The sequence below is a fragment of the Myotis yumanensis genome, unplaced genomic scaffold (assembly GCF_028538775.1).
Source record: "Myotis yumanensis isolate MYYU_CA2020_CCGP unplaced genomic scaffold, mMyoYum1.0.hap1 SCAF_14, whole genome shotgun sequence".
Taxonomy (NCBI): domain Eukaryota; kingdom Metazoa; phylum Chordata; class Mammalia; order Chiroptera; family Vespertilionidae; genus Myotis; species Myotis yumanensis.
In genome coordinates, this window is record NW_027223765.1 from 40,204,419 (window position 1) to 40,218,758 (window position 14,340).

The following is a 14,340-nucleotide window of genomic DNA, read 5'->3' on the forward strand; positions in this document are numbered from 1 at the left end:
CACAGCTTCTGCTGACCCCAGGCCTCCATGTCCCCCAGAACTTCACGCTGGGAGTGAAGTTCCAATGCTGTTGACAATACCCACAGGGCCCCTTTGGTTCAGGCAAATCCAGGCCCCGTTACTCCATCCGCACACCGGCTTCCCAGACAGCCTCCGCTTCCCGCTCCTCCCGCACTGCTGGAGGTCACTGACCCCGCTGGTCAGATGGCTCATATAAAGACTGCAGGCCAGGCCTGCGTGTTCAGTGATGGCATCTGCTTGGTGGCCCCGCCTCATCGTGGCCCTGCTCTCCAGCTCGGTGGTCTTTGGCTTCCCAAGAAGCCCCTCCAGGCCACTTGAGGTAAGTCTGTCCTCTCTTCACAATCTGGATCCATCACGGGGCAGAGGTCCCAGCCTGGGAGGTCCTCTACATGTGGGAGGGGGAGGTAGAGGGCGGGGTCATGAGCTGCAGGGGACAGGGCTGGGTTTTGGGAGAACTGGGCTCCAAACTTACCCTTTGATTCTGGCCAAGGCTCTTAGCTCTCCCTGGGCCTCTGTTTCCCCACCTGTCAAATGGGTGATACACCACGAACTGCTCACCTCACTGAGCAGCTGTGAAGGTCCACCTCTGAGAAAAGGGCAGAGGCGCCTAGGAAGGCTGGGCTGAGCCCTGTGGTGTGCAGGGGTGCGGGGTGCTGTGCGAGGAGGCCTCATGGACCCGGGTGCAGGGACAGGCAGAGTGAGCCGAGGTCTGTGGAGCAGGGGAAAAGCCCTGTCCTGCTCCCCTGGGAAGCCTGAGACCTGCTCTCTCCGGATCTCACTTTCCCCATCTATTCAGAGCCCTTCCTACTCTGACAAGTGGCTCCAAGTGGGTCCTATATCCAGAGGCCCTTCAAGGTGTGTGGGCGGGTGGGGGTCACCACTGAACCCTGGCCTCTGCCAAGCACTTGCCCCCCAGCCACAGTGGCCTTGGCCTTGACCTGACAGTGTGTTTGTCTTTGCTTTTCCAGAAACGAAACGTCCTGGATGAGGTGAGGACTTTCACCAGGGACCGGGCATGGTGAGGGAGGCAGGGTGGAGCTGGTTGCTCAACAGCTGAAGAGTTGGGCCATAGCAGCAGGTCCTGCACAGCTGACAAACAGCTCACAGCCCCTACCCTGCCAGACCCCCATGTGACTCAAGACCCCCAGGAAAGAGTGCCATAGAGCCATGCCCCCTAGGACCTCACCAGATGCAGCCCAGGATGGCCATTGCACCGTCCTTCCTTCCACTAACACTTACCCAGCGGTAGCTGGTACCGGGTTGGGTGGTGAAAGGCCCCGTCACACCTTCATGGAGTATCTTTGTATCCATGTTTAACCCAGACATCTCCCTAGAGCCAGTTCACCCTCCCCCCGAACCCCGGCTCCCGGGGGAAAGAATATTGGGGACATGAAGTCCTGCCCACACTCTATTTTCGGCACAGGAAGTAAGTGCCTGTTTGGGAGGCAGAATCACACAATTACCAAAGGGCACAGTAGGAGGGTAGAGGGCGAGCTTTCTAAATGGAAGTGTGAAAGGTGAGCAGGAAGAGCTGGGACAGGTCTCTGACCCGCGGGGGCAGAGGGGCAGAGACCTGGCTTGGCTGGAGCACCAGAGTGGAGGTGACAGGACCCGCCTGGGGACCTCAGAGCATGGGGAACACTGTCCTGAGGGCAATGGGGAGCACGGGAGGGCTTTAGGAGGGAGGGGAACAGGGTCAGTTTGTTTTTTTATAAGATCTCACCGGCTACAGGCTGCATGGCAACAGACTACAGGGTTAAGGAGGCCATGTTTAACCCAGACATCTCCCTAGAGCCTCCCTCAGTTCAGCCGCCCTGCTCCCTGGCTTGTTCCCTCCCCTCGCCCTCTCCTCTTGGCATAATGTGAAGTTCTTTCTCATTCTACCTTGGGAGGTAGGCAGGACAGGTGACTGCCCCTGTTTTACAGATAAGGAGACTGAGGCCAGAGGGAGTCATTTAGATCTGCTGACTCCACATTGAGGAGGTGGAAGTTGAAAGGGAACTTTACTCTTGGTGCTAGTGGTTGACTCTGATCCTCAAGGCCCTACTATTCCAGGGTCTTGCTGACCATGGGCTGTGGATGCATGCATGTTTACATGAGGAGCAAACATAAGTCACTCAGGACTTGTAGGGTGAGGCCCAAGGAGCACACATTCAGAGGGCTCTTGGCTTCTGCAGGGCAGTGCCCGCTCCCACATCCTTGCTTTGCTGCCTTTCCCCGCCTCCTCCTCCTCTTGGCACCAACACATACCACCCAACATGAAGCTCCTTTTCACGGTGCACAGCTCCCCTCCCTAAGTGGCTTCTCAGTGCTGAAGGCCAAGTAGGCTGAACACAGGGACTTAGCTGAACAGGGAAAGACAAAGGCTGCATCAGATAAGGCCACTGTCCTCCAAGTTGCCACTGATCTCCGAGGAGAGAGCAGTGCTCAGGAAGTCCAGTGTATGCTGGGTGGTGGCAGGACTGCCGGGTGCCCACCTCTGGGCTTCTCCCTATGAGGGCTGTGCCTTGGCCCCCAAGGCACCCATGGGCTGAGGGCTGCAGTGGGAGGTGACTGGACAAGCTGAGCAAGACCCCCCATGTCCCTCCTTCAGGGCCATGTGTCCTTCAAGCCCAGCTTGGACCAACAGCGTTCATGCCCAACCTGTGGAGACACCCTCCTCAACGGAGACTTCATCGTAACTTACGATGTGAACAGAGAGTCTCCAGCCAACGTGCAGGTACCTCCCTACTGGCTTCATCAGGCTGGTGGATTCTGCATCACAGTGGATGAGGGCTGGGGGGTGGAGGGAGAGGGTCTACAGCTGCATCTAGCGCCATCACCCTGGATACTCGGCCAAGGCCACCTTTCCTGCAGGGCATGGGGGTGGCAGGCAGACCAGAACGTGTGTGGCACACTCAGGAGGGTGGGAACTGACATCATCTTCTTGCCCTGCTAACTGTCAGCTTTTATTTGCAAGATTAGCCAGGTTGCTTCATGGACATGACCTCTCATCTCTCTCTCCCCTCTCCAGATAGTCAATGGCTACTTTGTGCACTTCTTTGCACCTCAAGGCCTTCCTGTGGTGCCTAAGAATGTGGCCTTCGTGATTGATGTCAGCATCTCCATGTCTGGCCGGAAAATAGAGCAGGTACTCTCTTCTGTGCAAGTGGGGGTGAGAGGTGGGGGGTAGATATTTTTAAAAAATCCTCACCCAAGGATATGCTTATAGATTTATAGAGAGAGGGGAAGGCAGGGGAAGAGAAACATCGATGTGAGAGAGAAACGAATCGGTAGCCTCCTATAGGTGCACCAACTGGGGATTGAGCCTGCAACCTAGGTATTTGCCCTGATCAGAAATCAAACCTACAGCCTCTTTGGGGTACAGGACAACACTCAAACCAACTGAGCCACCCAGGATGGGCGACAGTTTTGTTTTAAGTGGACAAAGCTGATGTTTCCAGTGAAAGAGGAGGAAGGAAAATAGGACAAAAAGGCACAAATGCCCACCCCCATTGTTGCAGGCCACAGGGGCCCCATTGCCAGCCCAGCTGCGAAGAAAGCAGGCTGTCTGTGGCTGCCTCTCCCAGCTTCTTGTCTGCCTGTCTTTCTCTTTCCCAGACAAGGGATGCCCTCCTCATAATCCTGGAGGATATAAAAGAGGAGGACTACCTGAATTTCATCCTGTTCGATTCCCATGTGACCACTTGGAAAGACACTTTAGTTCAAGCCACTCCTGAGAACATCCAGGAGGCCAGGGAGTTTGTGAAGAACATGGGACTTCGAGGAAGTAAGAACAGAGGAGAGAGCAACGTTCTCACTGCCCCTCCCTCTGCCTCAGCAGCCTGTTTCCCTCCTCCCTGGGGCACAGGCTTTGCTGGCCAGGCCGGCAGACCCTGGCTGGGGGTAGAGGCGGGAGTGGGGTGGGGTCCTTAGGCTTGATCTCAGGGTCTAAGAAAACCCATCTGTCTGTTTCTAACCCATGATGCGGGTGCACCCCAACTCCCAGCAAGATCAGGCCACAGAGAACCTTTACTGTTGGTCGTTTCTTACAGAAAATCACAAGTGATGTCTGTACTGCTCCCCTCTCCTCCCGGTGAAGGGCCGGGAGTCCATCTGATTGATTCCCAAATTGTTTTTACCATCACCATGTGCTTCTATTCCTGCAGCAACCCTGAGAGGCAGGTTTTACCCTGTTTGAAAGTTTAAATCACTCATTCTTCACTCACTAGTCAGTATTTACTGAGTACCACCACGTACTCGCAGACAGTCCTTGGGCACATGATCAGGGCCAATGTCCCAACCCCCTCCTCCACGATGGTCCACTGAGGGCCCCTCCCATGGTGCTCTCTGTGTGTCAGGCACCAACATGAACGACGGGCTGCTGACAGGCATCAGCATGCTGAACAAGGCCCGGGAGGAGCACACAGTGCCAGAGAGGAGCACCTCCATCGTCATCATGCTGACCGACGGGCACCCTGATACTGGTGAGGCAGGCGGCCATGGCTCTAAAACAGATCCCCATTGCCTGGCTGCCGCTCCTGGCTCTGTAGCCTGCTTGCTGTAAGACCTTGGGCAGCTCTCCCCAGGGCCCCTGTGGACTGTGAGCCCCTTGAGGGGAGGGACCTGCCTCCCCCTGCCAGGGCTCCCCACCCACTGGCCTGTCAAAGGCTCCTGACCACGACCCCTCCCGCACTGCACGTACAGGAGTCAGATCTCTTCAGACAGAGTGAGTCCAGACAGTTGTCTGGGTGGCGGCTAGAGTGTGAACACCCCTTTATCCTGCAGATGTAAGAAGAATACAGAAGAACGTGCTGAGTGCCATTGGAGGCAGGTTCCCCTTATATACCCTGGGCTTTGGCAAGGATCTGAATTATAACTTCCTGGAAAGCATGGCCCTGGAGAACAATGGGTTTGCCCGGCACATTTATGAGGATTCCGATGCCAACTTGCAGCTGCAGGTATGCCTTGTCTTGCACCCCTCCAGGAATGAGGGGCTCATTCCTTCCTCAGGGAGCTATGCCTTTGGGTGGTCATTTCAATAATTAGAGAGAACTTTCGCTTAAGTTGAAATCTACCTCTGGTTCTTACCCATCATTAATGGTTCTAGCATCGTCATCAGGCTGCATGGAAGGGGTTCCTCCATAGGCTTGCCAGAGCACATATAGGACATCGCTTAAATATGAATTTCTGAAAAAAAAAAAGTAATTTTCAGTGTAAGTCTGCCCTAAAGATTGCACAGGACACGGTATTAGTTTGCGGGGGCTGCCAGGACAAAGTGCTACAAACTGAGAGGCTTACAGCAGAAATGTACTGTCTCACAGTCCTGGAGGCTGGACGTCCAAGATCAGGTGTCAACAGGGTTGGTTCCTTGTGAGGGCCCCGAGGGGGGATCTGCCAGGCCTCTCTCCCTGTCTCTTCACATCCTCTCCCCTGTGTGTGTCTGTCCCCTTTCCATACGGATACCAGGCACATTGCATAGGGGTCCATCCCAAAGACCTCATTTTGAATTGGTCACCTCTGTAAAGACCCTGTGTCCAAACAAGGCCACATCTTGAGGGACTGGGGGTAAGGAATTTAACCTACGTATTTGGGTATTTGGGGGGCACAAAACTCAGCCCATAACAGATATACTTATAACAAAATTAACTTCTTGTTTATCTGACATTCCAACTTACCTGCATGTCCTACACTTTCATTCACTAAATCTGGCAACACTCACCCTTCCTGGCGCAGGTGCCTGCATCTCCGCCGCTCTGTGGACCCCTGGGCCTCCATCCCCACCTGCTCCCACCCTACACCATCTCTAGGCAGCCTCTCCTCCTGTCCTTCTCTCCTCCTCCCCTTCATTCCAACAAGCATTTCTTGAGTGCTTTCTAGTGCAAGAACACTTGCAATTTTCTGGGTGCGGGGGGGGGGGGGGGCTGGGGTGGGGTGGGGTTGGGGTAGCAGAGGGAGCCCCCACACACGGAAGGGCACAGCCAGGCCCATGTAGATGTGGGGTTCAGGTTGGGCCCAGCCCAGCCTGTGGGACTCAACAACCTTCGGAGGCGTCAGTGAGAACCCTCCCACTCTCCTCTCCGTGCCCGCCTGCCCTGGTGGCCTGAGATGACCAGGTCCCTTCTCGGACTCCAGGGCTTCTATGAGGAGGTGGCCAACCCGCTGCTGACGGCAGTGGAGGTGGAGTACCCTGAGAACGCTATCCTGGACCTGACCCGCAACACTTACCAGCACCTCTATGATGGCTCTGAGATCGTGGTGGCTGGGCGCCTGGTGGACGAGGACATGAACAATTTTAAGGCAGATGTGAAGGGCCACGGGGTAAGCTGGGCTGGGCGTGGATATGGGCTGGGGATGGGGGATCAAGCAGTGATGGAGCCTGTGCCTACAGGCTGACAGTCCAGCAGTGGCAGCCCCTGAACCGGGCCCACCTGGCTTCAGGCCTCCATTCCTTGTGCTTCTCACCTTCTCCCACCCCTGCCCCAGGCGCTCACTGACCTGACCTTCACGGAGGACGTGGACTTGAAGGAGATGGAGAAGGCCCTGCAGGAGCAGGACTACATTTTCGGGAGCTACATCGAGCGGCTCTGGGCCTACCTCACCATTGAGCAGCTGCTGGACAAACGGTGACCCAGGACCACCCCTCACAGAGCCGGCCCCGCACTGGGCCCTGGCACTGCCCCAGCCTCTCCCTGTGCCTGCCCCTGGCAGGCTCTGCTCTGCGGGTGCCCAAGAGGAAGATGACCGGGCCACACCTGGGAAGGAAGTGCACCCCAGGGTCATGCTTGGCTGGTCTGCCCTCTTTTTTCTCCAGTCCATCAGAATGTTTTCCAGGGCAGAGCCCAGCCTGATATCCAGGGACAGCGATGGAGAGCGATGCCCTCAGTCCCCAGAGGGCAGAGCCGGGGCCCACTGGAGAGGCATGTCAGCCTCCTATTAGGAGGGACTAGCCTGTGAAGTCCCTGGTGCAGGGCCTGGAGCCTGCTGAGCACTCACCAGGAGTGGCTGTTGCAGTGGCCATTGCAAGCCCCTTATATGTTATAGCTGGGGAGACGGAGTCCCCTCAGAGAGGAAGCACAGCCTGTCCATCTGTCCCAGGGAGCTGGTGAACCAGTATTTTCTGAGCTCTAGCAGGCTCCACCCTGGACACAGGGGGTCCTGGGCTGCCACTGGGGCTCCTGGCCTGGTGCTGGGGGTCAATGTAGGGACGATGGGCAGGGAGCTGAGCTCCAGGCTGACCCTCTCGCCACGCCCCTCCCTACAGCAAGAACGCCCATGGAAGTGAGAAGGAGAACCTCACAGCCCAGGCCCTGGACCTGTCCCTCAAGTACCACTTTGTGACTCCACTGACCTCCATGGTGGTGACCAAGCCTGAGGACACTGACAACCAGATGGCTATTGCTGACAAGCCTGGCGAAGGTGGACACAGGGAGTGAAGGCCAGAACTGGGAGGCCTTCCTCTAGGACCGGGGCCATGGGGGTCCTGAGAGGAGTGGGCCAGGCTGAGGAGACCCAGCCCCACTGAAGAGCAGGCCCAGGGGCACTGAAGGAAAGCTGGTCAAGCGCTGGGGAGCGTGTGTGGAGGGAGTAAAGCCATCGCGTGGACAGTGGGGGGTGGGGGGATCAGGGCCTCTGAGTCTCTAAAGGGATATGAGTACAGGAGTGAGGACCTGCCCAGGGTCACTTCCGGGAGAGGGACTTAGGCTGCAACATGGAAGGACTCAGTTAGATAGGGAGAAGCACTCCCAGGCTTAAAGCTAAGCCCTGAGCACTCGCCTGGGGATGGCCAGAGGAAGAGGCTCTGAGAGCTGGAGGCTGGGCCCAGGCTGCTCACCATACCCCAAGAGAGGAGTCCTGAGTATCCCCCACAACTGGCCACACAGGCTGGCGGGGGGTGGGGTGGGGGTAATAGGGTGGCATGGGAGGCAAAGAGCTGGTCCAGGCCAGGCCAGGAGCTCCTGGTTCTGGGAGCACAGCTGGCTGCTGGGAGGCCCACAGCCTGGGGCTGGTTGGACAGGCAGCATATTGATCACATTGGCCCAGACCCCAAGCGTCTGTGGCTTCTAACACATTTCTCCCCTTCTTCCCTCACAGGGCCTGAGGAATCAGGTGAGCTTCAGCCAGCAGCTGGGTGGGGTCTTGGGAGGGAGACAAGAGAGAACCCAGGAGGCCTTTCTGAGTTTGCCTGGGCTCAGGTCCCAGCTGTGCTGCCCACTCATGAGCAACTTTGGGCCTGGCTCTGCCCCTCTCTGAGCACCAGGGCCCTTGTCCGTTGATTGGAGGTGACTTCCTCTGCCCAAGGAGGGACAGTCAGTAGGAGAGTATTATGTGGCCTGCAAAAGGAGCATGTCCCATATCAGGCATCACACTTGATGAGTCCAGGGCAACCCTCTGAGTAAGGTTCTCATTTTACTGTGAGGAAACTGAGGCACAGAGGTTAGGTGTGTTTGTGCAAGGACTCCGTCCACAGGTGGCTGAGCCAGCGCTCTGGCCCAGGCAGACTTGCTGCAGTGCCTGAGCTGAAATTCACAGCCCCCTGTGTCTCTCTCATGTTAAAATTAGAGCCTCACCCCTCACAAGCCCATCAACACCAGGCAGAGCTACCCCAGCCCCTGCCTGCCTCACCTCCATCAATACAGGTTGTTCTATCCAGCTTTCCCCTTAGAATAACCCTGTCAAGTGTACATCACTGGTGTGTATGTGCACATGGTGTGTGTATGTGTGTGTGTGTTACTACCAAGGACAGCTGTAAGCCTCATCCCACCCCAACAAGAGATGGGGCAGGAGTTCAAGAGTGGCGGGCAGGATCTGCTGTGAGCATTACTCATGACAGACAAGCTGACCATCTGATGCCTTGCATTTTAGCCATATCAAAGAGCCACACCCTTGGCCTTAAAATCGCACCATATCACCACCAGTCCTAGAAAGAAGTTCCTGGGCATGCCCCCATTTCCATAGCCTAAGCTAAGGCTCACACCCCACCCTCTGTCAGTCAGTGCTGGGGTTTCACTGCGCACTGCTAGCCCTTAGACAGGTAAAAGGCACAGGTGTTGGGAATAAGGCACGAGAGGTCCCCGCTCACAACTGCCCTTTGACTTCTTTTTTCAGTGACTGCTGCCATGGCTTACCAGAGTGAGTAAACATCGTGGCCACAGTCCTCTGCCCCAGCACAGCCCTGCCCATCTCCCTGAGTCTTCCTAAATCAGCTCTCTGGGGCAGGCAGATTGTTGGATCCTGAGAAGATGGGGGTGGGTGGGTGTTGAGAGCATTAGGAAGCAGGAAGGGGAGGGTATGAACCAAACTCTGGGTGGGGTCTGGTGCGTCCCCAGGCCTGCTTGTTTAGTTCAGCCTTCTCTCCCTTTGTGTCCACAGCCAGCTACCAGCCTCCTTCTTCACCCTACTATTATGGTGAGTTCCCCGGCTTTTCCGGGGGCAAGGCTCAGGGCACAGGGCCCAGTGCCTCCTGCCGGCCTAGGAGTCCATCCCACAGAGGCCAGTGGGTGAGGCCCCAGCATTAGCCCTTTCTCTGATGTGCCCTCAGTGGACGGAGACCCCCACTTCATCATCCAAGTCCGAGGGAAAAAGGATGCCATCTGCTTCAACATTGATGAAGAACCAGGCACAGTGCTGCGCCTCATTGAGGACCCCATTACAGGTGGGGGCTGCAGGGTGGGGCTGGGGCCAAGGGTCTTCCTGGGAAGGCCTGGAAACTACCAGGGTGGGCACATGGACCAGGTCCTCCATTTGCCCACAATGGGCCCATCTTTATACATGGCATTACATGCTGGAGAGGGCTGTCCAAACCACAGGCTAGCCAAGTTCCCCAGGGGCCAGTGTGTTGGGGAGATGGTTAGAGTTAAGGGCAGCCTGGCCCTGCAGGCAGGACTCAGCCTGTGGCTGGGGATCCTTTTTCTCTGAACAATAATACTTCCTGGCCCAGGCAAAGAGACAGGTCTACACTGTGGGCCCTAAGCCACCAGTGTGACCCAGAGTGTCTAGGAGCAGATTGGGTTAACTGGGAAGTTCTGGTCTCTTCTTGGGACCCTCACTCTGATATCTCACAGCAAGTCTGGCTGAGGAGGAAGGCACATCCTTAACAGCCAGCTGATAAGAAGATCTCGCTGGTCTCTTACTACCCCTTGCCCCTGGCAGGCTTCACAGTAAATGGGCAGATCATTGGTGACAAGGGAAACAGCTCTAACTCTAAGAACAGAAAGACTTACCTTGGCAAAGTGGGCATTGTCAATGCTCTGATGGACTTGCGGATTGAGGTGACCACAGAGAAGATTATCCTGAAGAATGGGGCTGCACAGAGTACTTTCAGATGGCTGGACACAGTCACGGTCACCTCGGAAAGGTAAGGCCCCATACCGGGACTCGATAGAAGGAGGCTTGAAGGATTTGTAGAAATCTGAGGACAGAAGATCCATACAGGGTTACAGGGAAGAGTGGTGTCCTCAGAGTTCAGCCCCTGCCCCGGGGGAGGGTGACCATGGTAGACCTGAGCCAAGCCCTAGGGTCCCTGTGAGAACCAGAATTGGTAGCTGGACAGTTCATAGGGCTGACCTTGAGGGAAGGGCTACATGGACCCAAGGATCAGGTAGGCGTGGCAATCTGGTAACAGCAAGAATCCTATTTGCATCTTCTCTGGGGGAATTTATTAGTTCCCAAGCCGCTCAGCCTCTCCTATGTCTTTAGATTACCCAGAACCTGGGAGGCAGGGCAGGAGTGTTACTCCCACTGAGGCTCAGAAAAGGGGTAGAACCTGCCCAGGAAACTAGTGGCTGAGCTGGGACTGGATCCCAGGCCTCCGGATGCCGAGGACAGCCCCTTTCCTGCTTAAGGAGGAGCAAGAATGCATTCAGGGGAGATATAGTCGGCACGCATGACATGTCTTTCCTCCAACACCCCTGAGATAGTTTCTGGAGTCTTAGTGTTCTCAGGTGCCATGCACAGGGAGGGCTCTGCCAAGATGTCCTTGATTCAGATGCCTGGTGTCATGGCCACTGTGCCCCTTGCTGTCCTCCTCTCCTCCCGTAGGTTCTCCGTGAAGACCAACAGGGAGGCTATGGTGGTCTCCTTTGGAAAAGGGATTACCTTTAAGGTGGTTCTGCACCAGGTGTGGAAGGAACATCACATCCACCTTCACTTTCTGGGCTTCTACGTGCTGGACAGTGACAAGATGTCAACAAAGTCACACGGGTTGCTGGGTATAAGCTTCAGGCTGTTCAGGGCAGAGGGAAAAGCCATGTGAAAGGCCATCCTAGCCTCTCCATGGCCGACAGATAGCACCCCCCTCAGCCTTTGCCTTAACCCTGGAAGGCCAGCGGCCATGCTACCTGGGGCGATGGCAGGGGCTGACAGAGTAAATGTTTTTCTTCCCAGGACAATTCTTCCACCCCCTTTCTTTTCAAGTGTCTGACTTCAACCCAGGCAATGACCCCTCCAAGATACATGCCACGATGCTAGTGAAGAAACATCGGCTGGCAGTCACCAGGTGCGGGAACCCATCTGACATCCTCACCCTGCCCACTAACAAGCCAGGAGGAAAGAGCCCTCTGTGCCCACACACATTGGTCCAGCAGGCTTTGTCTTCTGTGGGGTTCCCTCATTTCCCTCTGGGGTCCTGGCCAGCTCGAGGCCCCTCCGAATCAGGGAAAGGCCAAACTCAGCCCCCTAGAAGGAGTAACCATGCAACCTCATTCTTGGCCAGAGAATTATGGAATTGGCAACGTCACACCCTTTTTCAACCTTGGTCCATGAGAGTAGCAGCCATCTCGCATACCTGTGTATCACAGCATCTGTCTCCCTTCTCCAGGGGCTACCAGAAAGACTACAGGAAGGATGTCCATAATGGCACTCAGGTGGGCTGCTGGTTCGTCCACAACAACGGCCAAGGGGTGATTGATGGGGTCCACAGCGACTACATTGTCTCTGACCTGTTCTGAGTGGCTGGCCCAGCTGGCCTCGCTTCTGGAGCAGGGGCACAGAGCCAGGCCTGAGGGAGGGCTGTGACAATAGAGGACACGGTGGAAAGCAGACCGCTGCCAGCCTGTGCATGCTTCTCTCCGGCCCTGCTCTGGGGAACACCAGCCGGGACCTGAGGCAGCTCAAAGGAAGGACTGGCTCCTAGGAAGGCAACATCCTGGGCCTCCCCAGCAATGTGGCTGAAGGAAAGGGCTGGTTGGTGTCACAGTTTGGCAAGTCAAATGTATGAGGAAAAAATAAATAAAAAATTGACTCTGGAGCAAAGAGTCTCTGAGAAGCTGGGAAGGGCTGAGTGCATTTCAGAGGCCAAAAGGGTCATGAGGAAAGTCTGGTCCTTGCTCAGGAGCTCCTGTGGGGCCCTTCAGGCCTGGAGGCCCTTCTGTTACTCAGAAGCAGAGAGTCCTCCAGGGCTGGCACAGCCTACAGCGGATTGTAGATGCCATCCATCCACTCAATCACCCACTATCCATCCATCCATCCATCCATCCATCCACCCACCCACCCACCCACTCACCCAATATCCATCCATCCATCCATCCATCCATCCACCCACCCACCCACCCACCCTCTGTTTGTCCATTCATCCATCCATCCACCCACCAACCACCCATTTGTTCATCAGATAAACCCAACATCCTGGGCTAGCACCTTGGGGCACACAGCTTAATGACCAGGTCCTGTGAGCATGGGTGCCTCAAATTTACCTTCAGTTGGGCTGGGGACCCTTGGGATCCTCCAATCATACCCCACAAAGTCCTGAGAACCTCTCCCAGCTGAATCACTGTAACTGCCCCTTCCTGGATCTCCCTGCTTCCAGAGAGAGAGCTTTCCACAGCAGAACCAATCATTGCTCCCTGCCTACACCCTGTCAATGACATCTCCCTCCCATTGCTCTTGGGACAAAGATAAAAGTCCTTCCTATGGCTTCTCAGCTTTATCACCTCCATGATCCAGGCATTTCCCTCTACTTTCTGGGTTCCAGACACAAAGACTGCTTCCAGTTCTGAAACATAACCCCTCCTGCCCCAGATTCTTTGCCTCTGCTGCTCTCTCTGCCTGCAGGGCTAAGAGCATGCTGGATAGAGGCTACTCCTTTGAAGGGAACAGTGGGCAGCTTTGCTCCATGGCACAGCAAGGGACACAATAAGGCCAGAGGAGGCTGGCTTCTGATTGGGAAGGATCAGGAATGCCAGTAGGGGTGTGGATGGGATCTGGTCATGGGCCACAGGGAGGTTTTCCTACCTCTCACTCCAGGGGCCCCTCTGGATTTCCTAGGGACACCAGCCTGGGGTCCGGGAGAGGGTATGGAGGGCAGTCCAGGAGGAAACATTTATTATCAGAGGAGTCCCCCTACCCCCATGCGTCTAAGAGAGGTAACTTGTGGCCTGGGGCTGCTGCTCCTCTAGGGAGAGGGCCACGTGAGACACAGCTCCAGAGTAAAGATGGCAGGTGTGCAGGCTGCGCTGGCAAAAAGGGCCCAGCCTGGGAAAGGACATTCTCAAGTAGGCAAGCCCTGCCACCCATTCAGTCCCAGGTCGGCTGAGGAGCCATGTAGCTTTAAACCAGTCATCCTGAGGTCAGTTTTCACATCTGTGAAATGGGGAGAAAGATCCTGCCAGATGGAGGGTGTGAAGAGGCATCTTCATATGGTTTCTGGTCCTCCTGAAGTACCTGCTTTGTCCTGCCACTCAGCTAGCTGCCTAGCCTGGCAGGTTGGCAGCAAGGCAGAGGAGGCCCCAGCCCAAATCTGCCCCTTCCCCTCCCTCAACACAGTCAGGGAGGCCTCCTTGCAGGCCAATTCCAGGCAGATTCTGTCCTCAACCCAGTCCTCTGATGACTCCCTGGCTTTCAGGATAGAAACCATGCTCCATGGCAAGGGGCACCCAGCCAGTGCTGGCCTGGCCCTGCTTCTCCACCTCTCCAACTGCCTCCTCACCCCATGCTTCCCTTCCCCTACCCTGAACTCACTGCACAATGTCCTGGCTCTCGACCCAGTGCCCTTGTCCTCCTTTTCTACTGGGCTGACTACTCTTTATTCGTCAAAACTCAGCCCCAGCCACGCCACTTTCCAGGAAGGTTCCCGATATTCCCCAGGTGGAACAAGGTGACTCCCTCTGGGATCCTTGCAGCACCTGGTGGTTCCTGGGTGGCAGCTGTCACACAGGCACTGTCTGTCGTGGTGGCCACAGCACTCTGCCCAGGGCCTGGCCCAAGGAGGTGCTGGAACGCACTCAGTGAACAAAACAATGAAGGGCATGGACCTACTGCCAATTGTTCACAGAAGGCACCGGCCCTGCTGCTGGGCCAGAGAGTCACCCAGGACTCCTCTGCTGTTATACAAACCCCACAGCC

At 56.0% G+C, this 14,340-nt stretch overlaps 1 protein-coding gene across 1 annotated transcript; it reads left to right on the forward strand.

Moving 5' to 3' along the window:
* Positions 1-247: 247 nt before the first annotated feature.
* LOC138992651 (inter-alpha-trypsin inhibitor heavy chain H3-like) lies at positions 248-12,250 on the forward strand. Its single transcript, XM_070391491.1, has 18 exons — positions 248-340; positions 990-1,010; positions 2,615-2,740; positions 3,035-3,151; positions 3,622-3,790; positions 4,362-4,487; positions 4,789-4,961; positions 6,136-6,321; positions 6,487-6,626; positions 7,265-7,419; positions 8,095-8,109; positions 9,109-9,132; positions 9,373-9,408; positions 9,542-9,655; positions 10,153-10,357; positions 11,041-11,210; positions 11,386-11,497; positions 11,819-12,250. The coding sequence occupies exons 1-18, from the start codon at positions 248-250 to the stop codon at positions 11,946-11,948; spliced, it is 2,112 nt and encodes a 703-aa protein (XP_070247592.1). The 3' UTR covers positions 11,949-12,250.
* Positions 12,251-14,340: the final 2,090 nt, after the last annotated feature.

Bases quoted from the DNA above. Each gene is read 5' to 3' on its own strand.
- LOC138992651 (XM_070391491.1), top strand. From the start codon at position 248: ATGGCATCTGCTTGGTGGCCCCGCCTCATCGTGGCCCTGCTCTCCAGC. The intron at 6,322-6,486 runs GTAAGCTGGGCT...CCCCTGCCCCAG, and splicing joins CAGATGTGAAGGGCCACGGG to GCGCTCACTGACCTGACCTT. The intron at 9,409-9,541 runs GTGAGTTCCCCG...ATGTGCCCTCAG, and splicing joins TTCTTCACCCTACTATTATG to TGGACGGAGACCCCCACTTC.